Consider the following 24,198-nt stretch of genomic DNA (forward strand, 5'->3'; position numbering starts at 1 on the left):
AAAGAGCAGAACAAAATAATTGCATGCTTTAAGAAGATAAAGGTATGTGTCTTATTGTGGTGACTTGTATAGATTATTCAGGATGGAGAGCACACACGTCCAGTCCATATGTGTAGCTTCTGCATTCTAGATGCATGAAAACAAGCTACTGCAATGGTAATGGCACAAATTGAGCAGCTCAGATAAAATTCTGACTGAGTTGAATTGGTGCACATACATGTGGATGCATGTGCATAAGTAAGTTTCTGCGCATGTTCCTGGTTTGTATGAAACTCTTTCTTTTTTCCTTTAATCTCTGCTTTACTGGTATCCAATATGCCGTATTTTAATTTCCTTATACTTTTTTTTTCTGAGGCTAAAATGTAATGCTTATTAGTTTGGGGAAAAAGTAATTTCAATATAAATTATGGTTAAAGTATGAGTGTAAAATGTTAAACGCAACTGATAAAATAATTTTTTTTTGCCTGAAACGCTTTAGCAAAATTGTGCAGTTAAGCACTTTGTAAAGTTCCATTACACTGAGATTTCTTTTTCAATCGTTTTTTTAAGGCAAGTTTTTTATTCTCCAAAGGCATTATACCATTAACAGACTTACCCTATAGTATAAAAACATCAAAATATAGCAGCATTTACATATTACTTTGCAAAGGGACCAGCTTCTAATCCAGGTTCTGTTGCTATCGTACTGGAATAAATGTAGTGATGTATGTGAGATTCAGTTTCGGTCTCCTTTTTACTAAATTGAATGTATGATTTTAGTGGAGTATCTGTTTGTACTAGAGTAATGAACTTAGTCCAGATTGCATTGGACACTCTTTAAATACTAGTTATCATCAGAAGCGAAGATGAGAGGCATCTTAGGTGTTATTTCTGGGGGAACTCCAGTGGGGGCAAATACACCCAGGTCTCTCTGGTCCACGATCTTCTGCATGAGATCGATATGGTGGGCCATACATTAGACCATAGCAATTTAAAACAAAATGATTATATTTCATCTAGTACAGATTAGAAAAAAATTAGGGATTCTTCATTTTGAACTTGTATTTCTTAGCCACAGAAATGGTAACTAGATTTTGAACGTTTGATTGTTTTTTTCAATGCTAAGCAATAAATGGTACCACATGTATATCTGATTGTAAAAGCCTTTAATGAAACACATCTGAGGACTACTGACAGTCATTTGAGCTGAAAATTTGTTATGTCTTCTCTATTAAACTGGTTTAGCACTATAATCTTTGATAATTAAAACATAATTTTTAAGGAGTTCTTTTTACAGCTTACAGTAATTTTGAAGCCGATTCTATTTGTCAGGCTTACATTAAAGACTGAGCTTAAATTATTAAATGATATTGTGTGCAACAGTAATTTCCATTAGAGGATATTTTTCATGTTATTTGCTAGGAAGCTTTAGACTCCAGAAGAACACTTTTGGCAAAGTGAAGGGAAATATTTGTGAAGCAGAAGCTGTAATTATGAACATGTGTGGCTAAACACCTGTCAGCCACTTGATTTATACTGAACAAGCTTACAAAATAATATGACCATGCCCTGATCCTGGCTCTTGAAAGTGAATACCATATTTAAGGAATTACTTGGTCACTCCTGTTTAACATCTGGATGCTTTGGAAAATCTACCACACACTTATTACAGTGGAAAGTGCAGTTACATATAAAGAACTGAACTGAAACACAGGGAGAGGGTATTATTTCAATGGGAGTGAGCAGCAGTGAGTGGGTCCAGCTGCTGGGTCAGAGGGTACTGTTCCTAGATCCATCCTTGAAGCCTTCTTATGGAGATATTTAGGCAAGGTTTTGTTGGAAAGTGAGAGCAAAACAGCCATTCAAGCTGTGCTCCAGGGCTACAAAAGAGATGTCAGGGTGCAGGAGTTAGTTGGGCATAGAAATTCTTGCTGAGGATGGAGAAAGGTTTCTGCTTGTCTAGGCACTGGGGCAAACACTGAGCAGCTCATGGTGCCAACCACAGGTGACCATTTCCATCCTGGAACCTGCCACTGAGACTCAGTATTAAGAAGCCAACCATTTGTTAGGACATAGGCAGCCATTGAGGTGTGACAGATCTGCTGTTCACTTGCCATGAGCCATTGACTTGCTGCTGACTTCGTCCTGGAACTCAGTGGTGGAACTTAAATCTCCTGAGCTACTGGCCAAATCAGGGGGCCATTCCTTCTCTTTCTGTCTCTATCAGTGCTGCATCACTGGGTTCCTAGTACCCCATTCATCTGTGGTACAGAGAGATTCCTTGAAAGAGCAGTTGGTAGAGCAGTCATTAGCGAGTGCTCCTGTGTGCTTGTTCTGTGAAGGCTATGACGGAGAGGAACCATGTTTATATAGAGAAGGAATGTTTGGAAAAAAAAATTGGCAAATCATAATATCTTCTGTGACTGGATGGCTTAAACATGTGAAATAAGAGCTTAAAAATCCCAAGTCTAAACACTAAAAGGTCTGCTACTAAAAAAACAAGTGTATCCTGAAGAGTTTTCTGTCTACATTGACACTTTCTACAGAATGACAGATACGACACAGAAATTATCTCTTACTCCCCAAATGTTTCAATTTGACAAATGTAAAATAACTATTCCAAGCAAGGATTTCACATTCTGAAAACAGGAAAGGGCAAGAGGGTTCCTCTGGCCTTTGCTATTAGGACTGTCTTATATCTAGAAAGTCCTTGCAGACTACATGGCCAGCAACTTGTCATGTTTGCACAGATAAGACAGTCAAAGAGGGCAAAGAAACAAAGTACTATTTTTTCTTCTTGCCAATAGAGGAAATATCTTTGCCTATGGAGCAGATGATGCATTTTGTGCATCCATTTGCATGCCCAGAGATAGCATAGCTTCCCTATTTTCCTCACTCAGTGCAGTAGCTAAATGTCATGAATTGATCTGTGCTTTGCTTTTATTACACAAAAGTTCTTCCAAACATTTATACAAAATTGTGTCATATATTTTTCAGCAGAGAGCTGGCAGTGGATATACATGCCTGTATTGTTATTGCATTGGCATAAAGTGAGATCTCCTAATATTTGCAGCACATGCCCCTTTTAACTTAAATTTCTGAATCCTTAACTTCCTTGCAAATTGATATTTACTATATATAGTATTTATAATATAGTTGTATGCTGTCATACCTTCACATAGTCCATTATCAAATTTCCAAACAGAAAAAGAAGTATTGGAGGGCTGTATACACCCTGAGGGGTACATAAAAATAGAAGCTGTAGAATGAGGTGACCATGTCTCTAGATGATCAATTCAAATCTCCTCCACTCTGTGGCATCTGATTGGACTGTTACAAATCCTATAGTAAGATCTGGAAAATTCACAAATGCTTATACGGACTACTTTGCCTTAATTTGTTTTCATATCACATTTAAATTATATAACCCTCTTTTATTCAATTTCTGGCTAGTGATCTTTGCACCAGTCCATATCCAACCCTTTTCTGTCCCTTATGTAGAATCAGTGGGATTTTAGTACTCTATAACAATTTGTTCAGTATTTCACAAAACCTATCTTTATTACTCCTTCCAAAGTCTGGTTCTTTATAAATCTATCCATCCACCTACATACCTGAGATACGAGTACCGTCAGCTTAATAGGTCATCAGAATATATAGTGTTATTAAAACTCAGTAGTTTTGCAGTAGGAGGTATAAATGTGACAACATGGCTAATTTCTATGTAGAAGTTTAGTAATTCCATTGTAAGATATGTTCTTCTTTCACATGCCTTCTGTAAATTACAGTAACAGTTTCTGTTTGCCCTTTAGTGTTGCTTAAGAGGGACAAAGAATGGTTGAAAAGCCTGATTTTATGATAATTTTCTAGCCTTTTCTCCGTCCTTCACTGACAGCAAATCTTCTAAAAAGCATCTGGTCCTGAAAGTGAGGGTTTTTCTGAGCAAGCAAATAGAGTGGGGTTAGCTTGAAAAAATATAGCAAGGCTTGCTCTCTCATTGTTTGAGTCTAATCTCATTTATCTTTATTCTTCAAACACCACTTTTCTATTGAATTAAGAGCAATGTGTTTCGTATTTTTTTCCTTTTTGATAATCTAAGAAATATTGACCTATTTTGAAAACACTTCTTCCTTTTGCTACTTACAGCTTTCATTACTTTAATTGCTGTTATTTCTGTATGCAAGAACTATTCAGAAACTTGAGCAAAATGTAATCTTAACTGAGGAGAGCTGGATGTGGATCTCCAACATACCAAGTGACTTCAATTGGCAGAGTTAAGTTCTACGCCTGCCTCTTTAGATTATAAGACGTTATCCAAGCAGAAGTCAGCTAATGGACCTTAAATTAGTGTGAGTGGTCTACAAAGGTATGGCATATAAATTACATGAATCTACTTTCCTTGAAGTCAGCAGAAAAAAAAATGCATCAGTTTCAGCAGGAAAAAGGTTATAGCCAGGCTGTACTCCATCTAGATCTCTTGGTTTCTTTTACCCTTGTAATTGAGCAGTGCTCTGTTCTGCAAGTATAGTTTGGTATATGGGTTTAAGATAAAAATAGGATTTAATGAAGTTAAAGGAAAGATTTCTTAGGCAGGCACCTGCTATAGTAAGTTCTGCTTGGAGCATGACTACTGGTGTACCTGTGAAATTCCTCTGACTTTAGGAAATATAATTGTCCTACTTTTTTTTTAAAAAAAAAAAAAAGAAAAAAAAGAAAAAAGAAAAAGAAGAAAAATGAAAAGAAAAGCTTTCTGTGCTGTCAAAATAGCTGTTATGCTAGGTTGGCTAATAGTGTAATGTGAATGGATGGCTCTGAGGTGTTCTGGCTGTTTCTTCATCAATCCGATCACAGCCCAGGTGACAGCAGCAGGGTTGTACCTTCTAATTCCCCAGTAAATGACCCGTGTCTGTCTGTCTTTAATCAAACAGTCCCCTTCATCATTCAAATCACTTAGAAGCTGCTGTGGAAAGGCACGTGCACACTCCTTTTGTCTCGTCATTGCTTGATATGGGGCAAACCTGTGTGTGGGAGAAGGGGCTTAGAATCAATTGTACCGCACAATGTAATCACCTTTCAGTGGAACATCCGTTGCAATGTTCGTGCCAAACTAATGACGATAGGAACAAGCTGACCTTTTGTACAGGCTTTCTGTTGGTGCTCTTTGCAGCAAAAAATGACTGCTGCTTCTTTAAGTCATGGGAGCTCACGTTTGCTGTGACAGCTTTCCAATTGTTAAATAAACCCTGACCATGAGCAGCTGTCAGACAGATATTGCACTACAGGCTTCAGTTAAAAGGAGCACCAGACAAGCATTTCAGCGCCTAGAGGCTTGTTTCATTTTTTGAGACGTGTTTTTTTAAAAAAATACTATGAGATGATGTGATTTCTTAACAGAAAAAAAAAAAAGTTGGATTTTAAATGTTGTGACAAATTTTCCCATGGAAGTTTTCAGATGTGACTGTGTCCATTTCTGAAAAACAGTCTGTGAGGAGCATGAAATATCTCAAATGTACACATTTGTCTGGTGGCAAGATGGGAGAATTGAGATGCAGAAATACTGATGCTAGACCTTATAAAAAATACTAATGATGTTATTTAAATTCTTGTGGGAAAGCAAGAGTAATTATACTGAGCTTCCTCAGAGTTGTAGAATGCCATTTTATCATTTGTACTTTTGACAGTAATCTAGAAAAATGCTTCTGAAGTTATTACTCTCTATTTTGTTGGACCCTGCTGTACTAGCTGTTGTACAGACAAGTAAGAAAAGAACAGTTTCCACTACAGAAGATCTAACAGGCTAAGATGGATATGCAAGAAAATTGTCTTTATTATTATTTACATTAGAATTACAGCTGGCAATTAATAAATTGCCATTAAATTAGAATGAAGGTGGACTTCCTTCTATTCTGGTTTAGAAGCTGATATTGTCTACCCTGACCTGCCTAAATGTCAAGCATGTAGCCTAGCTATGTTGGGGATCATGGACTAGACATCCAAGTTGTCTAGGCCTCTACTAGAGGCAATGTAGGAGGTAGGTAGTTCAGCTCACCTGGCTGAGGATAGAATGGGTCAGCTCTGGAGACGCCTTTTTCCGTTGAGTGAAGCAGAAGCCTAGTTCAATCGCAAATGAAAACAAAAAAATAAAACAAAAACTAGTCTGGGTGACTAAACTCAAAAGGCAAGGTGTGGGCTAATTGTGTGGAGGCAGGAACTCCAGACAATATATAAGAAGTACTTATTGAAAAATCAATACTATTTTTGCAAGCTAAGAGGAAAATGATCCGTATTTCTTTTACAAGTAATAGCTGTTATAAGTAATTAATGTTTTTAAGTGTAACTTCTTCCAAAATTTCAAGTTTAACTAACTAACTAACTAAAATAAGTTCTCACCATTCCAGTTTCCTTTTAGGACAGAGAGGAATATATCCAGTAAAAATACAAAGCAGAGGGAAATGAAAAAAGTCAATTTAAAAATCAATCCTCCCTGATTTTCTCTATCGACTCCTCTTAGAAATAACACCCAGAATTTTTATAACTGAAATGGATCATAAAATAAATCTTGGTATGTTCAATTATTTATTTTATGCTTTTGAAAACACTTTTGGGTAATGGGTTTCAATTTTTTACCTTTCATATACCTCATTCTTTCACACAGAGAAATAGAAACCATTCAAAAATGGCAGATGATAACATTTTTTTGTTTTTATTCGTATTTGGGCTTATGAGTTGGTACTGTTCTCACAAATACACATGATGAGCTTAAAGCCATGGTAAACATAATACACCACAAGAGGTCATTTTTAACAAACTCATTTCTGTACAAAACTAAATGTTTATATAATGTAAGGGCTTTGTGGAGATTTAAACCAGGAAGTTAATTTATTTTACATCAGATTTTGGAAAGCAAAGTATAAAAGGGAAGGTTTGGGAGCATTAAAACAAAAATGGAATCAGTTGTAATAGTCAATGAAAATGTAATTGGTCCCTAAATCCCAACATAGATCACCCTTATGTGTCCAAGTTAGAGATGTAGGAAGTGAATAATTAAATAAGGCAGTAAGTGTTCTCTTGGTGGTACCACGTAAGGGGAGAAAGCAAATACAGACCATGACTCTGTTGACCTGTTGCACCTCTAAGCCTCTGTTGAACCTCTGTGGAAAAGCATCAACACTAACCTGAAGGGGTCTACTTGTTATATGGCGTGGATATAGGTAGAAAAGTGACTCAAATGGTGCAGCAAACATTCACCAAAGAATGGCAAAATAGCCTGAAGATTGGTCAAATCACACAAAGGGTAAGGAGAGTCAAGAAAAATCTAGAGAAAGGGCTGCTCAGTTACAGTTGATAAAAGGAGCCTTTGGACACTTGTTAAAATATCGTGTCCATCTGGAGGTCTTTCCCTGTAGCATGCTTTGTTTTGTAAGCGTTTAGTAAGATGTTAAGCCCTGCAGCAGGGAGTTCTGGTGGGGCACTGGAGGACAAACTCATGGAGTCTCCAATCTTTTCAGGCATTCTGCTACTCCTCCCTGACTTTCTCAGGTTTTGTGGAGAGAGTGGGGGATATACCAAGTTAAGAAGAAGGCCCATTTTGAGGTAAATCCTCTTTTCATGCCATGATATGGAGAGGGTACCTCTGGAAATGACATATCAGTACGATTTCCATTGAAGACGCTTGCTCAAGCCCTTCTTCCAATATGCAGTCCTATATTTTCCCATTAAAAGGCTCTATTGTTAGTGAAGAGGTTTGCTTTTACTAATTTATTAGCAGTTTATTGCTAATCAGCTACAGGATGACTGAGTTCTTAACAACTGTTCTAGTACCCATCAGTCCTTTTTAAGTGCCAAAGGATTTGTCCCAGTAAGCATTTCTCACATTCCATGTCAAAACTTTTTTTTTTTTTTTTACAACTTTCACAATTTTCTGCGCGTTCTTTTCCCTCATGGAGAATCCAGTGAGTATTTTATACAGTGGAACTCTTCCTGTCAGGACTTTAGAACTATTTTATTTAGAAGCATTGATTTTACAGTCTTTTAAAAGACTTTTTGAAAGCTTGGCTCAAATTAGAAAAAATACCTGCAAGCTAAAAAAATTGTTCATGCACATCTAGTTAATCACAACCTGCATGAGAAGTTCTCCTCTTGCATTATCGATTTGGCATATATAGCCATTCAATCTATATAGTCTTCTTCCCAAAATTTTGGAATTATAACTCAGCATTCTGCCATCTGGATTAGAAGTCAGTCTTCGTCGAATGCACTGAAAAGATTTTGAAGTGTAGACACTCTTCTGAAAGCCTTCCAGCCCCTGGGAACTTGATCAATTAAAATTGCTCAGTGATGAATGAGAATAGTGAAATTATTTCAGTCTAAATCTTTTTCATGACTTTTTTTTTTTTTTAATTCAGGGTGTTTGAGGATGTAATTTTTCTATGTCTGAAACACCTGGAATCCAGTGAGGAAATAATGGAAGTGCAGTACAGACAGAGTGAAATCACTGTTCTTTATCCAAAGATTTGGAAGGGAAAAATAAAGATAAGACACAATAGAAAATAAAGGATATGAAACAATACATGAGAGTGTCAAACAAGCCAGATCAGGGGCTGGAGGGAGGATGGGAACAGTAGTATCATGGGTAGAAGCTATGTTTAATGAGAAACCATGGTTACAACTTGCTAGTTGTTTAAACATTTTTTGTAAGGAATGCTGAGTTACAAATGTAAGGCACTCTCCAGGTTTTATGAAACCAAAGTTCAATTTCTGCTACAGATTTTTTGTGAAGATCTCAAAGACACTTTCAGCTAAACCTTCAAAAAGTTCTTATTTAACATGTCAGAATATTCTGCTTGTGGGTAAGTGTATTCAAATAGGATTCATGATGGACAGTGTATTGATTTGAGAGCCACCCAATATTGATTGAGAAGAGCAATTTGTCTTAAATCTGGCACTTCTGTAAAACTCAGTACCTTCCTGCCTAGGCAGTTCCTATTCCTATTTGTGCACACGTTATTTTTGGGCTGCCAGAAGGTCCTTCATGTTAGATGTCATAGCCTTAAACCTTTTGTGTTTGGACGACTAATTGCTTTCTTCCAAAGCATGAGAAGACTCCTTTAATAAAAGCAGCTGTAGTGACTCCATAATAGAGACTGTGCCCTTTTAAGATATGGATTGTGGTTTAACACACAATGACCATGGAAAGAAGGAGTAAAACCACTCCTCCATATTCTTTCCTACTCTTCATATGTTCCATATTGCAGCAAAAATGGAGTCTCTCTCTTTTTCGTGTCTTTCCTACTTTCATGAGTAATCTAAGCAGTCATTCCTTGGGTATCAGTTTAAGGCTAGGAAATGGCCAGGAAAACTATATATATATGTTCCAGGTTTCAGGACAGAGAGCTGTGATAATGACAGGGACTCTATGATAGATGAGTTGGAGATCAGACTTTCAACCTTCTTCTGCCACTGGAATGAACATGGACGCCACTGGAATAAACCTGCACCATAGTTCCTTACCTGCTACAAAATGTGACATGGCATAGAAACATAAAAACTGTATTGGACCCAAAGCTTTTCCAAAGAGTCAGGTTTACTGGACACAGGGAGCTGAGCATGTACAGCCACAAATTGCTGCCTGATCCCCAGTGAAAAGCAGGAGCCAGGAGTAGGCACACGTTGCCAAAACAGCTTGTGCCACCTATGCCTGCTGCTGCCTGTCCCGCTGCTGCTTCCTTGGAGTGTCCTGAGAGGGGCTACAGGCCAGAAGATTGGAGGAAAGCCAATGTCACTCCAGTCTTCAAAAAAGGCAAGAAGCAAGATCCAGCAAACTACAGACCAGTCAGCCTCACCTCCATCCCTGGAAAAATGATGGAGTGGCTCATTCTGGAGGTCATCTCTAAGCACATGGAAGAGAAAAAGGTCATCAGGAGTAGTCAGCATGGATTTACCAAGGGGAAATCATGCTTGACTAACCTGATAGCATTCTATGATGTTGTGACTGAATGGGTAGATGCAGGGAGACCAGTGGATGTAGTCTGCCTTGACCTTAGCAAGGCATTTGACACAGTTTCCCATGACATCCTTGTAAGCAAACTCAGGAAGTGTGAGGTAGAGGAAGAGACAGTGAGATGGATTAAGAACTGGCTACACAATAGAGCCCAAAGAGTGGTGATCAATGGTGCCAAGTCTAGCTGGAGACCTGTAACTAGTGGAGTCCCCCAGGGATCAGTGCTGGGTCCAGTCCTGTTCAACATCTTCATCAACGACCTTGATGAAGGGACAGAGTGTCTTTTCAGCAAGTTTGCTGATGATACAAAGCTGGGAGGTTTGGCTGATACACCTGAAGGCTGTGCGGCCATTCAGCGTGATTTGGACAGACTGGAGAGCTGGGCAAAGAGGAACCTGGTGAGGTTCAACAAGAATAAGTGCAGAGTCATGCACCTGGGAAGGAGTAATAAAGTGCATCAGTACAGGTTAGGAAGCGATCTGCTAGAGAGCAGCTCCGTGGAGAAGGACCTTGGAGTCCTGGTGAACAACAAGTTATCCATGGGACAGCAATGTGCCCTTGTGGCCAAGAAGGCCAATGGTGTCCTGGGGTGCATTAAGAGGAGTGTGTCCAGCAGATCGAGGGGGGTCCTCCTCCCCCTCTGCTCTACCCTGGTGAGACCTCACCTGGAGTATTGCGTTCAGTTCTGGACTCCCCAGTTCAAGAGGGACAGAGATCTACTGGAGAGAGTCCAATGGAGGGCTACGAGGATGATTAAGGGACTGGAACACCTGCTTTATGAGGAAAGGTTGAGAGACCTGGGGCTTTTTAGTCTGGAGAAGAGAAGACTGGGAGGGGATGTGATTAATGTGTATAAATATATGAGGGCTGGGTATCAAGAGGAAAGGTGGAACCTCTTTTCACTTGTACCCTGCGATAGGACAAGAGATGCAAGCTAGAGCACAGGAAGTTCAACCTCAACATGTACCCTTTACCGTAAGGGCTACAGAGCACTGGAACAAGCTCCCCAGAGAGGTTGTGGAGTCTCCTTCTCTGGAGACTTTCAAGACCCATCTGGATGTGTTCCTGTGTAACCTGCCCTAGATGAGGAGGGTGATAAGGCCTTCTACAGGCAGCTGAGAGCAGTCTCTCAATTACAGGGCCTGGTTGTCGTGGGGGATTTCAACTACCCTGATATTTGCTGGGAGGCCTACTCAGCCAGCCATCCTCAGTCCAGGAGGTTACTCCAGTGCATTGATGATAACTTCCTGATGCAAATGGTGGATGAGCCAACTAGGAGAGGTGTGCTGCTGGATCTTATCCTCACTAACAAGGAGGGTCTGGTTGAAGAGGTGAAGGTTGAGGACAGCCTTGGTTGTAGTGACCATGAGATGGTAGAGTTCAGGATCTCATGTGGCAGGACCAGAATAGCTAGCAGAATCACAACCCTGGACTTCAGGAGGGCCAACTTTGGCCTTTTCAAGCAATTGCTAGGGGAAATCCCATGGGAGAGGGTACTAGAAGGTAAGGGGGCCCAAGATAGTTGGTTAGCATTCAAGGACTGCTTCTTCCAAGCTCAAGATCAGAGCATCCCAGCAGGTAGGAAGTCAAGGAAGAGTACCAGGAGACCTGCATGGTTGAACAGGGAACTGCTGGGCAAACTCAAGTGGAAGAAGAGAGTGTACAGATCATGGAAGGAGGGGCTGGCCACTTGGGAGGAATATAAGTCTGTTGTCAGAGGATGTAGGGAGGCAACTAGGAAAGCTAAGGCCTCCTTGGAATTAAACCTTGCAAGAGAGGTCAAGGACAACAGAAAGGGCTTCTTCAAATACATTGCAGGTAAAACCAACACTAGAGGCAATGTAGGCCCACTGATGAATGAGGTGGGGGCCCTGGAGACAGAGGATAAAAAGAAGGCGGAGTTACTGAATGCCTTCTTTGCCTCTGTCTATACTGCTGAAGGCTGTCCTGAGGAGCCCCGGACCTCTGAGGCCCCAGAAGAAGTGAGGATAGAGGAGGAATCTGTCTTGGTAGATGAGGGCTGGGTCAGGGACCAATTAAGCAACCTGGACGTCCATAAATCCATGGGCCCTGATGGGATGCACCCGCGGGTGCTGAGGGAGCTGGCGGAAGTCATTGCTAGGCCACTCTCCATCATCTTTGCTAAGTCGTGGGCAACGGGAGAGGTGCCTGAGGACTGGAGGAAAGCGAATGTCACTCCAGTCTTCAAAAAGGGCAAGAAGGAGGACCTGGGTAACTATAGACCGGTCAGCCTCACCTCCATCCCCAGAAAGGTAATGGAACAACTTGTTCTTGGTGCTGTCTCTAGGCACATCAAGGATAGGGGGATCATTAGGGGCACTCAGCATGGCTTCACCAAGAGGAAGTCATGTTAAACCAACTTGATAGCCTTTTATGAGGACATAACCCAGTGGACAGATGATGGTAAAGCTGTGGATGTGGTCTATCTCGATTTCAGTAAAGCGTTTGACACGGTCTCCCACAGCATCCTCGCAGCTAAACTGAGGAAGTGTGGTCTGGATGATCGGGTAGTGAGGTGGATTGTGAACTGGCTGAAGGAAAGAAGCCAGAGAGTGGTGGTCAATGGGACTGAGTCCAGTTGGAGGCCTGTGTCTAGCGGAGTCCCTCAAGGGTCGGTACTGGGACCAGTTCTATTCAATATATTCATTAATGACTTGGATGAGGGAATAGAGTGCACTGTCAGCAAGTTCGCTGATGACACAAAACTGGGAGGAGTGGCTGACACACGGGAAGGCTGCGCAGCCATTCAGAGAGACCTGGACAGGCTGGAGAGTTGGTCGGGGAGAAATTTAATGAAATATAACAAGTCCTGCATCTGGGCAAGAACAACCCCATGTACCAGTACAAGTTGGGGGCAGACCTGTTGGAGACCAGCGTAGGGGAAAGGGACCTGGGGGTCCTAGTGGACAGCAGGATGACCATGAGCCAGCAGTGTGCCCTTGTGGCCAAGAAGGCCAATGGCATCCTGGGGTGTATTAGAAGGGGTGTGGTTAGCAGGTCAAGAGAGGTTCTCCTCCCCCTCTACTCTGCCCTGGTGAGGCCGCATCTGGAATATTGTGTCCAGTTCTGGGCCCCTCAGTTCAAGAAGGACAGGGAACTGCTAGAGAGAGTCCAGCGCAGAGCCACGAAGATGATTAAGGGAGTGGAACATCTCCCTTATGAGGAGAGGCTGAGGGAGCTGGGTCTCTTTAGCTTAGAGAAGAGGAGACTGAGGGGTGACCTCGTTAATGTTTATAAATATGTAAAGGGCAAGTGTCATGAGGATGGAGCCAGGCTCTTCTCAGTGACATCCCTTGACAGGACAAGGGGCAATGGGTGCAAGCTGGAACACAGGAGGTTCCACTTAAATATGAGGAAAAACTTCTTTACGGTGAGGGTAACCGAACACTGGAACAGGCTGCCCAGAGAGGTTGTGGAGTCTCCTTCTCTGGAGACATTCAAAACCCGCCTGGATGCGTTCCTGTGTGATATGGTCTAGGCAATCCTGCCCCGGCAGGGGGATTGGACTAGATGATCTTTCGAGGTCCCTTCCAATCCCTAACATTCTGTGATTCTGTGATTCTGTGGTCCTGCTCTGGCAGGGGGTTGGACTCGATGATCTCCAGATGTCCTTTCCAACCCCTAACATTCTATGATTCTATGATTTATTCTGGTTTGTCAGCCTGCTCCTAGTTGCTGTTTTTCTCTGCTTGTGCTATCTGTTGAGAGATGGACTGCAGGCCCCTCAGGAAAGGCATTGCTGGGAGTGAGCTGCAGGCCAGGCAGGTTGTCCTGGCAGGCAGCGTACCAGCTCTGTTGCGGTGACCTTTGCTACAGCTGGTAAAAGATACGATGGCATGCTTGGTGTACAGCTGGTTTAGTGGGGTGGCCACCACAAAAAACTGCATGAGAAGAATCAGGTCATCCAGGCAGGGTAAAGGTTGTACTGGAAAAAAAAAAAAAAAGAAAAAAGTAGGTAAGTTAGGCTCTATTGTATTTGGAAACACACCTTGGTACCTGTCAACAAGAGGCAGCTACACTGATATACTTGATGAAGACAGTATCTGTCCTGGAGAGCAACAGGCAAACTCCAGCTGATGAAAAGTGAAAGAAAGGAAAAAACCCAGTGGCTTAGATTTGAGTCAGTGAAGGAGAAGACAAGACCATCAGGGTGTAGCTTGAATATTTTGGTCCATTCCACACTTATTTTTTAGCAATCAAAGACAAGTCTTGTGCATTTTGTGTTCAATTTTATCACCATATTCTGACTTTTTGCCCTTTTCTTGTGCTATATAATTTCATGCAAGTTCTATATGCCCTTGATCTGATTGGGTGTCTCTTTCTCTCTTCTTTTTGGTTTCTGTAGGATAAAGTCATGGGTAGATAAGATGCAAGAAGATCTCGTAACATTAGCACGGACTGCGAGTGGAGTGGACCAGCTTGCTGCGGTGAGTAAGACGTGCCTCAGACTGCAATAACTAGAAGAGTGAAATGAACGGTGTACATCATCTAGGCATTACGATCATTTCATCCCAACATAGTAAAAAGATTTTTGGGAACCAAACTTGATACTGTTTCTCTTCTGCAGCGTTTACTGAGAGTGAAATGAATAACACAGACATCCATCAATTCACTCTTTTAATGTTTCACAACTTGTTAATTGCTAATATTTAATCAGCTTTGCAGTATCATATGTAAGGCTTACCACTGTTGTAGCACTCCCATCTAAAGCAAGCGCTTTTATGTTATATGTTTGTCAAATATGGTATCCAGGAAGCAACCGTTCATGGCAGTGGAAAATTCTGTTCTCTATTAACAACGGAGACTATTTTTTTGACACATATTTCCTGAAATGAGGCAGCTTTTGGTTAGAAGAAACGTAGATGAGAATGAAAACTACTTTTATTCAGCTATTCCAATTTAACCGAAAGTGTGTTTTAGGGAAGAACTTACAATTCTTGTATCACTGAGAAGAAACTTTTGTATTATATTCCATTCATAGAGGGTAAAAAAACATCTGAGATTGCACAAAAATGAAGTCACCATTCAGAAAATGTCAGGATTATGCTGCCGACACAACTTTGTGTGTATACATGATAATCCAGTATGCAACCACATGATCATGTATTTCCCTCTCCCTATTCCTGCATAAGTCCCATGCCTGCTTCTGTGAACCGATGGATGTCTGGGTTGATGTAGGACAGTATAATGAAGGGAAATTTTGCTGTTACGTCAGGAAAATAAGTTATTCTGTCAGCGAACAGAAGCCCTTGGTGCTGGGGAACTGAACATGAAGCCATGAGATTTGGTTTTCAGAAGACATAATCTCCCCAAATGATATGTGAAATGAATAGTAGCTGTGTTTCAAAGCCATTAAGAAACACACAGAAAAATCAGGTGTGAAGTTTCTCAGATTTAACACTGTATATTAATGTATTCCTTTGACCTTAATGACTTTTTATCCAGACATCCACATGGCTCCTGTGAATCCTCTCCCAGAAGGACGTTTTCTCGTTACTGACTATAAGAGGAGGCTAGATGATTACCTCAGATGTCCATGTTTACATTGTGGAAACTTCAGTTTAGATGAGATGATCACTGTCCTGTGGAAGGAAGGGCTGTGTCACTGCATGTACATGAGGAACTTAAATGAAGGTTACAGAGATTAGTTTAGTTCTGGCCTTTCCTAATATTTGAGTGATTCATATTGCAACACAATTTAAGGCAGATGCTTTAGGTTCACTTTTTAATCTTGGAAAACCCCGAACAAACTGAAAACAAAATCTTGAAATCCTAACACAAAGCATCAGATTGATACACCTATGGGTTTCCAGCAAAGGATCTCAACAACACAGAAATGTCTATCACTTGAGCTTTCTGAGGAACCGTAAGGTTTACCCAGCATGGAACGCTGATGGGAGTTTTTGTAGGTGGATTTCACATGTACCTGCTGACACAGAACAACGAGGCTTGCGAATCATGTCTCTCTCTCCAGGTTTTGGTGAGGAGTTTCTGCTAAGAGCAGGGAGAGCCCTTTTTTCTCATATGATCTGGGTGCGATCTGTTCTCTTCTGCATTTGTCGTGTCTCTTTTTCCCCACCGTCTCCTCATTCAGCGTCATACGTCTGATCCACCATTGGACATTCCATTCCATTCCTGCAGTGCTGTGTGGGCTTTCATCTCTCCTCAATATATTCAATGTTTCTATCTCAGTTTCTACCTTTGCTGCCTGACCAGTCTTCTTTTCTCCCTTACATCGGCTTCTTATTCCTATTTTAGCATCTCTCTCCTCATTTTTTTTCCAGATGAGCACTTCCGTCTTTATTTTTCCTGAGCATTTCTAAAATGTTCTGTCCAGGTGTGTGTGGGCAGCCTGTCCCAATACTCCTATTGCATTTCTTCTCTTCCACAGGTGTTTTTCTTCCCCCTTCTCACCTTTCCCTCCATCACTAGTTCTCAGTCCCAGACCTGTAGTTTTCTCCTGTATGCTTTTTCTATTTCTCCTTCCCTTCCAGTCTCTTCTCTCCTTGTTCTTTGCTTGCCATTTTCCAGTCTTTTATCTCCTACTTCCATATCCCCATCTCTTGCCCTTTGTTCTTCATTCAGTTTTCATCTTCTCTTTCTCCCACTGCTCAAACCACAAGAGTGTGAAGATCACCTGAAAGGAGACCACAGCAAGTCAGAGCTTTAGCTGCAGAGGACGTGTGACATTCTCTAGGAGTGATGCTCTCTGAGATGCTTCATCTGTGTGTAGGCTTTCAGGGATTTAACTGATAAAATTTCTGCAGTGACCTGTAGGTGCTTTTCGGACTAAAAATCATTAAGCACCAAAGAGTAAAAAGTGTATCTTTGAATACATGTGTTGAGTTTTTAATCTACAATGCAGGGGCAATAGGGTGTTTCAAAGAGAAACGAGTTACAGAGGATTTCTAACTTAAGCAAAACAACAAGTTCATGTCTCAACCATTTTACCTGACATTTCCATGCAAAAACCACATAATAAAATAGATACTGAAAAGCTGAAAGAATGACACTGTCACTCTTTAATTCCCCGAGGAAAATGTTAGTTTATATAGCTAATATTTGGCAAACTTACAAGCTGCTAACACAGTCTGAGAACTGCTGGGCAAACATAATAATATGAAGTACTACCAGCTATACTTAAAGTATACCATAGTGATGTTCACACTGAAAAAAAACCCCATTAATCTGTGAATACTGTAAATAAGTTTCTTTTTGAAAGCCAAAATTTATAGCACACTTCAAGCAAATAATGTTATCTCAGAGGCTATCCACAAGCTGGTCAATATCTGCTTGTAATCCTAGGATTAAAAGCATGAAAGGGGGATGTTCCCATGTAAAATATCCCTCTATATCAAAGCCTTTTGTTTGACCTAAATTATACGATGTCTTCTCTAGCCACAAGGTTTTAATTAGCTCTCTTGCCTCCAAGGGAGAATGCAAAGCCCTGTGAGGTGTGAACCATGGAGTCTCTCCCTCTTTCCTCTTGTTTACAGGCTATTGTCACTTTCCGATTTTTGAATGACATCATTTTTTTTTCTGCTGTCTGTCTATTAACATTTAGTCAGATTTCTTCTGAAACGAACCACAATCTTGGGAAAATGGAGACTACAAGACATTAAAAACAGCACGCTTGTACGCCTGTCACTTTAATTCAAAGAACTTGCCTTCAGTTGCTCAAGTTTTAAAAATACTTAACAGTCAGGCTGAATTTTTGGCTTTGTTTCTGACTCATTGGTTTTTCTATCTCCAGAATTGTTTGGACTAAAAGTCTGTAGTCTCCATGTCTTTTGAAAACTTAAAAAAAAAAAAAAAAAAGTAGTTTGTTTTTTCTGCCCCTCCTCCCTCCAAAAGCAGAACAATTAATACAAAAAAAAAAAAAAAAAGGAGGGGAGTGCTCCTATTATGAAATAGTAGACATGACTTTCTGTGAACAGCTGTAGTACCACAGTGTGTAGGGTTGGAAAGCTGTACTTTGGTCACACAGATTTTTTGGTAGGAGAAATGTCTTTCCTTGTTCTAGGGAAAAACATTTTTGATTTGGCCAAGTGATGAGGTTAAGCTCATAGCAAGGATGTGTAACATTATAACCATTTCACAGCCTGTTCAACCTCTCCCTGGACCTAGGGAGAGAAGCTCCACTGATTCAGCTGAAGTAATCTGTGTCGTCTTCATACAATTGAGCCTTCTATGAAGATCTCTAAAGTGACAAAGATAGCTCTCAAAGTAGCACAATTTCTACGTTCTCCGCTGGAGTCAATTAATTCTTCAAAAACCAGGGCTTTTTCAATTACTTGCAGTGCCATGCAAGTTTATGGTGTTTCCATAACTTGTTGAAGATATCTCAGGGTTCATCAGTGCTGTATGTGCTGTTGTGTTGGATGTCTGTGGGTCTTTGTGATGCAGGAAGTTATACTACGCCATAGTATCTTCTGGAGAACTGTGAAATATTTTCTTCTGGCCATCATGGAGAGGCATAGGAGCGCTGCCTGAACTCTCAGTTAATTTGGTTTTAGACTGGGAGAGCTTTTGACCAGACAGAATGTAAAACTTCAAGTGTAATATGTAGTTCCAAAGGAATAAAGACATTCAAATCTAAAACACCATTAAACTTAAGTGAGGGACTTTTTAGGTGAACAGCAGACCTGTTGAGATCAGTACCTATGTAAAGGTCTGGCTTATTCTACAGTGTGGACGTAGATATCCAGGGAGAGCATTTTTTGTATTTAAGGTCTTTACATTCAACATGTACTCAATTTAATGGAATTACGTTTAAGGAAAGGAATCTCCTCAGAGGAGGATTCCGTGTTCTTTGTTCATTGACGAATTTCTTACAGTGTCTTGGAATCACAATCTTGTCCTGGTGACTAACCACTCTTCCTCTTGCTTTTGCTATAATAGAGCCACTGTAAACTACTGCAACTTTCATTAAGCACAACTTCTGAGAATATCTGTATAGTGAGCATACATGAGTATTCCACATAGTGTTAAAAAAGAGAAAATATTTGTGAATTGATTTAGTGAATTACTTCAATAGTGACCATGTTTCTGAAAATATGAATATGTTTATGCTAACAGATATTTCACACACCTTTTCTCTTATTAGCAATGATGACAGCAATATAATGCCTGTAGTAACCAAAACTGTGAAAGAAAGCTTGGATATCATTAAATTAGGAGTTCTGCATTGAGGCCACTCTTATCCATAGCTTTAACCGAGCAAACCAGTATAACTGGAGTAGAAAGAACAGACAAAGTGGATATGTGTAGCAGATGGAGAGGCAAGCAAGAGCTGAGGTTTATTATGGTGCACAGAACAAACATGATCTTTAATTTATAGATGTGCCTTTATTCACTAATTGATATTTACCATACAGAAAAAAAACCAATCCAACCAAGAATCGAGCTCAGATTTTAATTTTTCCACTTAGAGTTTTAACTCCAGATCATTCTTCCTCTGAATTAGTGGTGGTAAGTTATTGCTTTGGTGGTATGAATCAACACGAATACTAGTAACATCTGAATGTAAATTCCGTTATCAGTAAGATCGACCATGTTTAAAGTGTAGTTCTTCCTTGCGTCGTTCAAGTCTTACTTATACTATCTGGGAATGGTCTCAAAATGGTCTTCCAAAAATAGTTTTTAAGTACATTTTTAAATACTGCTTTTTTTTGGACATCGCTTAGGAGTTTAGGCAAAATCTGGGAGACCTCCAACTTGGATTTAATACCAATGTAATATCCTCATTACAGTAATGCAAAGATGGCCTCAACAAGGCAGGAAGTCAGGATTCAAGATGCCAAAATACTCAGCTGGTTGAAAACTGGCAGAGCTCCACTGACTTCAGTGGACTACACTGATTTACATTTGCTAAGATTCGTGCCTAACAACATTTAATTTACAATTCAAGCAGGTAAAAAGTACTTCAAAGAAAACCACACAAACATTTTTACACAAGAAACAGAGGTCTTAGCTTGATCTTACTGCTGCTGTAGTTGTCCAGCTGAAAATGGTATTGTTGGGTCCTTTCTATGGTTTAACAGATTTCTTTTCCCCAGAAGAGCAAAGGGAATGTTTATAAGAAGGTGTTTTATATACAACTTGAGACTTGAAAGCAGGAAGACAGGATACACAGGAAAATCTTTGTGAAGGAGGTACAAGATGTCCAATGTGCTTCTTTACATGTCTCTCAACAAAGCCACAGCTTAGCATGTGCCCTTTAATGTTACAAATGTTGTGGTTTTAAATTAAAAAAAAAATAGTCATGTAACTGTCCTTTCAACTTAAAGAGGTTCATATAACTTTGTCTTACTCATGAACGCTCTGTGCTGTCAGCATTATGAAGCTGCTCTGGTGTGAATGATATGCGGTCTCTACAGAGCAAATATAGACTTCTAGAAAAAAATAAGAAGGAATAGACAGCAGCTTAATAGAATTTTAAAATCCATGTAGCAAAATAAATATTGAGGATGTGTCTGATCTAACTAGCTTAATTTATCAGTAGGCATTTTCGTCTTAGTAAAGATAAAAAACTGTACACAAAGTTCAAAGTCACATTCTATACCTATGAATAGTTACCTCAGTATGCAGAAAAAAATAGGTGAGGAGCCTACTGAACTACAGAATTAAGTAAATACGTAGTCCCATTTTGATGAAAGTGTGCTGAACTCCCATTTTTACATAGACCTTTTACAGCAGAGGCCCATGACTAAGCTAATTGACAGCTCTTTTAATCTAATAAACTACAACAAGTATGCTTCTGATTTCCAGCTCCTAAAATACCTCTAGGGACAGGAGAGAGGAGGGAGGGATCCCTGCAGTACCCAGAAAGGAAGACCTCAGAGCAGAGAACATGCCTTATAGAAATGCACGAGCTTGTCTGTTCCAAACTGATTGAAGAGAATCCTCTTTTACATAAACACTGTATTAAAAATGTGGGTCTGTGTTAAGAGCTTTGACATGACAAATGCACTGGAGCTTCGCTATGACTGCTATGGCAAAAAATGCCATCTTGTACTGCGTAACCTTTTCAAGTAATGACATAACTGAACGAAACAGCAGATAGAGAGGCAGTTCCACAGAAATCTAGTCTCTGAATCTGTTTGCTTTTTGATACATTGCTGCAAAAACAATCCATGCATAACGTTCATAAGGCATGCTGTTATTAGAGTCCCAAGAGCTGTAGAGTGAACCCATATAGGCTGACTTGGCCTTTAAATGATATTCATACTGAGATAGAAATACTGTTTCTTCCTCCAAAATGAGAGCTGTATACAGATATTTGATACATGGTGATGAGTTCCATTCACAGAATGAGTCCACCAGCAACTGTTAGACATTTTTTTATTTATTTTATCTCTAGAATGCTGTTTTATAATAATGAGCTCTTTCTTGCCGAACACCCAGCTGAGGTTCTGCATGAGCACATTTCATCCATTGCTCAGTGTGAGGTCTGTGTGCCTAATGCACAGATGGCGTGAGTCTGCTGAAGCTCTCAGATTGGCAGCAGATTCCCAGTCCATGCTTTTAGCTTTTCAGGTCTTGGATTAGCCTCTAGAATTTAACTGAGATGAGTGACTTATAAAAGAGACTGGTCTCTGATTTGAACTGCCCTGGAGCAGGGATGTTCAGGAAAGCTTCCTTCTGCCAGAAGGAATTATAACCTAGGGGTAATTTTCTGTTGGACTCATTACAAATGTTAGCTAACATAGTGTTATGTTCTAGAGGCTCTACAGATAGAGGTATGCCACTAACATTACCTGTAGAAGCTGTCATATATAACTTGCCTGTTTTCTTCATTACCTATATAGAGGTCTGTGCAACAGCAGGCTTTAAAAGCTTACTTGAACTTAATGTAAAATTTCTGTCTCACAGAATCACAGAATGGTTGGGGTTGGAAGGGACCTCTGGAGATCATCTAGTCCAACCCCCTGCCAAAGCAGCTTCCCCTAGAGCATGTTGCACAGGGTCATGTCCAGGTGGATTTTGAATATCTCCAGAGAAGGAGACTCCACAACCTCCCTGGGCAGCCTGTTCCAGTGCTCTGGCACCCTCACCGTAAAGAAGTTTTTTCTCATATTGAGATGGAACTTCCCATGTTTCAGTTTGTGTCTGTTGCCCCTTCTCCTGTCACTGTGTACCACAGAGAAGAGTCTGGTCCCATTCCCTTGACACCTACCCCTAAGGTATTTGTAAGCATTGAAAAGATGCCCCCTCAGTCTTCTCTTCCAGGCTACACAGACCCAGCTCCCTCAGCCTCTCCTTGTAGGAGAGATGCTCCAGTCCTCTGATCATCTTTGTAGCCCTCCGCTGGATTCTGTCCAGTAGTTCCTTATTTTTCTTGAACTAGGGAGCCCAGAACTGGACACAGTACCTCAGATGTGGCCTCATTAGGGCTGTGTAGAGGGGGAAGATAACCTTCCTTGACCCACTGGCCTCACTCCTCCTAATGCACCCCAGGACACCATTGGCCTTCTTGGCCACAAGGGCACTTTGTTGGCTCATGGTGAACTTGTTGTCCACCAGAGCTCCCAGGTCCCAGGTCTCGCTGAATGGCAGCACAGGCTTCTGGTGTATCAGCCACTCCTCCCAGTTTTGTGTCATCAGCAAACCTGCTGAGGGTACACTGTGTCCCTTCGTCCAGGTCATTGACGAATTAAGTTAAACAGGAGTGGAATAAGTTAAACAGGGCTTATTTGTATGAGTCTTCCTTACTGTCATTGGTGGTTTGAAACTGCTTCTTCAAAAGGTGGTTTGACAGACAAGTTAGTAGTAAACATTTTCATACTTACTGTTTTTATCTATGATCATCATGATATTTATGTGTCTCTTTCTTAAAAATCACAAAGTTAATGGGATGTATTAGGAAAGGCTTTATATAAATTTGGAAATATTTATTTTAAAAAATTAAGCTGATCCATAGAATTGAAATTTCAGTTTATTTTTACCAGCTTTAGTCCCTGTTGCTTTTTTTTTTTTTTTTTAATGCTATATTTATCAAGTTGGATTAAGTTTGAATATGCTTCAGCCAAAGACAAAGATTTTTGTACCTGTCACAGTTTAAAGCTGGGCCGGCTATTAAAGCTGTGGCAGAAGCTCTCTGTTAACCCTCCCCCCCACCCCCCCAAAGGGAAAGGGAAAGGGAAAGGGAAAAGGGAGAGAGACTTATGGGTTGGAAAGTTAAAACAGTTTTAATAAACTATAATAATGAAAAAGAGTATAATAATAATAATAGAAATAATCAAATATATACAAATATATACAAATATATACAAAACCAAGATCGAGCTCCCCCGATGTCGGCCACATCCCCACCGGCACTGCAGGGCAGGCTCCGGGAAGGCCCAGGCTGGGCACAGCGATGGACGGGAACTGGATTCAGGGATGCACGGATCGGGATCGGGGGCAGCAGGAAAACGGACAGAGTCCTCTTCGGACACCGGCCATAGCAGAAAGAGAGCGAGACCCTCGTGATCCCCTGGCTTTATACCGAGAATGACGTGTATGGGATGGAATACCCTCGTTGGTCAATTTTGGGTCACCTGCCCTGTCCGCTCCTCCCTGCAGGTGCGACCCCCCTTCGGCTCTTCACTCGTAAGCATTGAGGAATTTAGCAGTGACCTTGGTTTCTCTAAGACTAAGTACAGCAAGAGCCTTTCTGCATAACATCCCTATTGGTGCCTCAGCGATAACTACAAACTTTGAGCGTTATCAGTCCTGGAAGCAGATACTGTCTGCAAAACATGCAGGTACTTTCAGAAAGTGCAGTTACTTAGAAGAGACTTAGCTGAAAGTAAAAATCACTGAAAGGAAAATCGGCCTGGTTTAGGCTAAACCAGGACAGTACCTCATGCTATTTTCTGATGAACTACCAGATTGACCTAAGGGATATATGGCCACATTCCAGAATATACTACATTCACCCTTGTTAAGGTGTAAGTAATGTTTTAATGTAAGTAAAGTTTTATGATTGAGAAAAATATAAAGAAGAAACATGAGAACTTGATTTATGTATTTTTTAAGATGGTTTGATTTTAAGAATAACAACCCGAATACAATTGGTTTATATTTCTCTGGAGGACTTTTCTATGGGCTTTTCAAATCTGAATGTCATTTGAATGTTCTGATTGCTATAAATTCTGATTAGTTTGTTGCTATTTTGACCCTGAATTTTAAGACATTTCTGATTTATGGCTTGT

The 24,198-nt window shown here is 40.5% G+C and overlaps 1 protein-coding gene across 4 annotated transcripts in view; it reads left to right on the plus strand.

The window, feature by feature from the left end:
- Window positions 1–24,198, plus strand: part of CACNA2D1 (calcium voltage-gated channel auxiliary subunit alpha2delta 1) — a 453,094-nt gene that overhangs the window by 51,423 nt on the left and 377,473 nt on the right. For all 4 annotated transcript variants that reach the window (XM_068400329.1, XM_068400331.1, XM_068400330.1 and 1 more), the window contains exon 2: window positions 14,346–14,427. In XM_068400329.1, the coding sequence (XP_068256430.1) occupies window positions 14,346–14,427 (82 nt within the window). The remainder of the gene's footprint in view (window positions 1–14,345; window positions 14,428–24,198) is intronic.

The sequence above is a fragment of the Nyctibius grandis genome, chromosome 5 (genome assembly GCF_013368605.1).
Source record: "Nyctibius grandis isolate bNycGra1 chromosome 5, bNycGra1.pri, whole genome shotgun sequence".
NCBI classification, from domain to species: domain Eukaryota; kingdom Metazoa; phylum Chordata; class Aves; order Nyctibiiformes; family Nyctibiidae; genus Nyctibius; species Nyctibius grandis.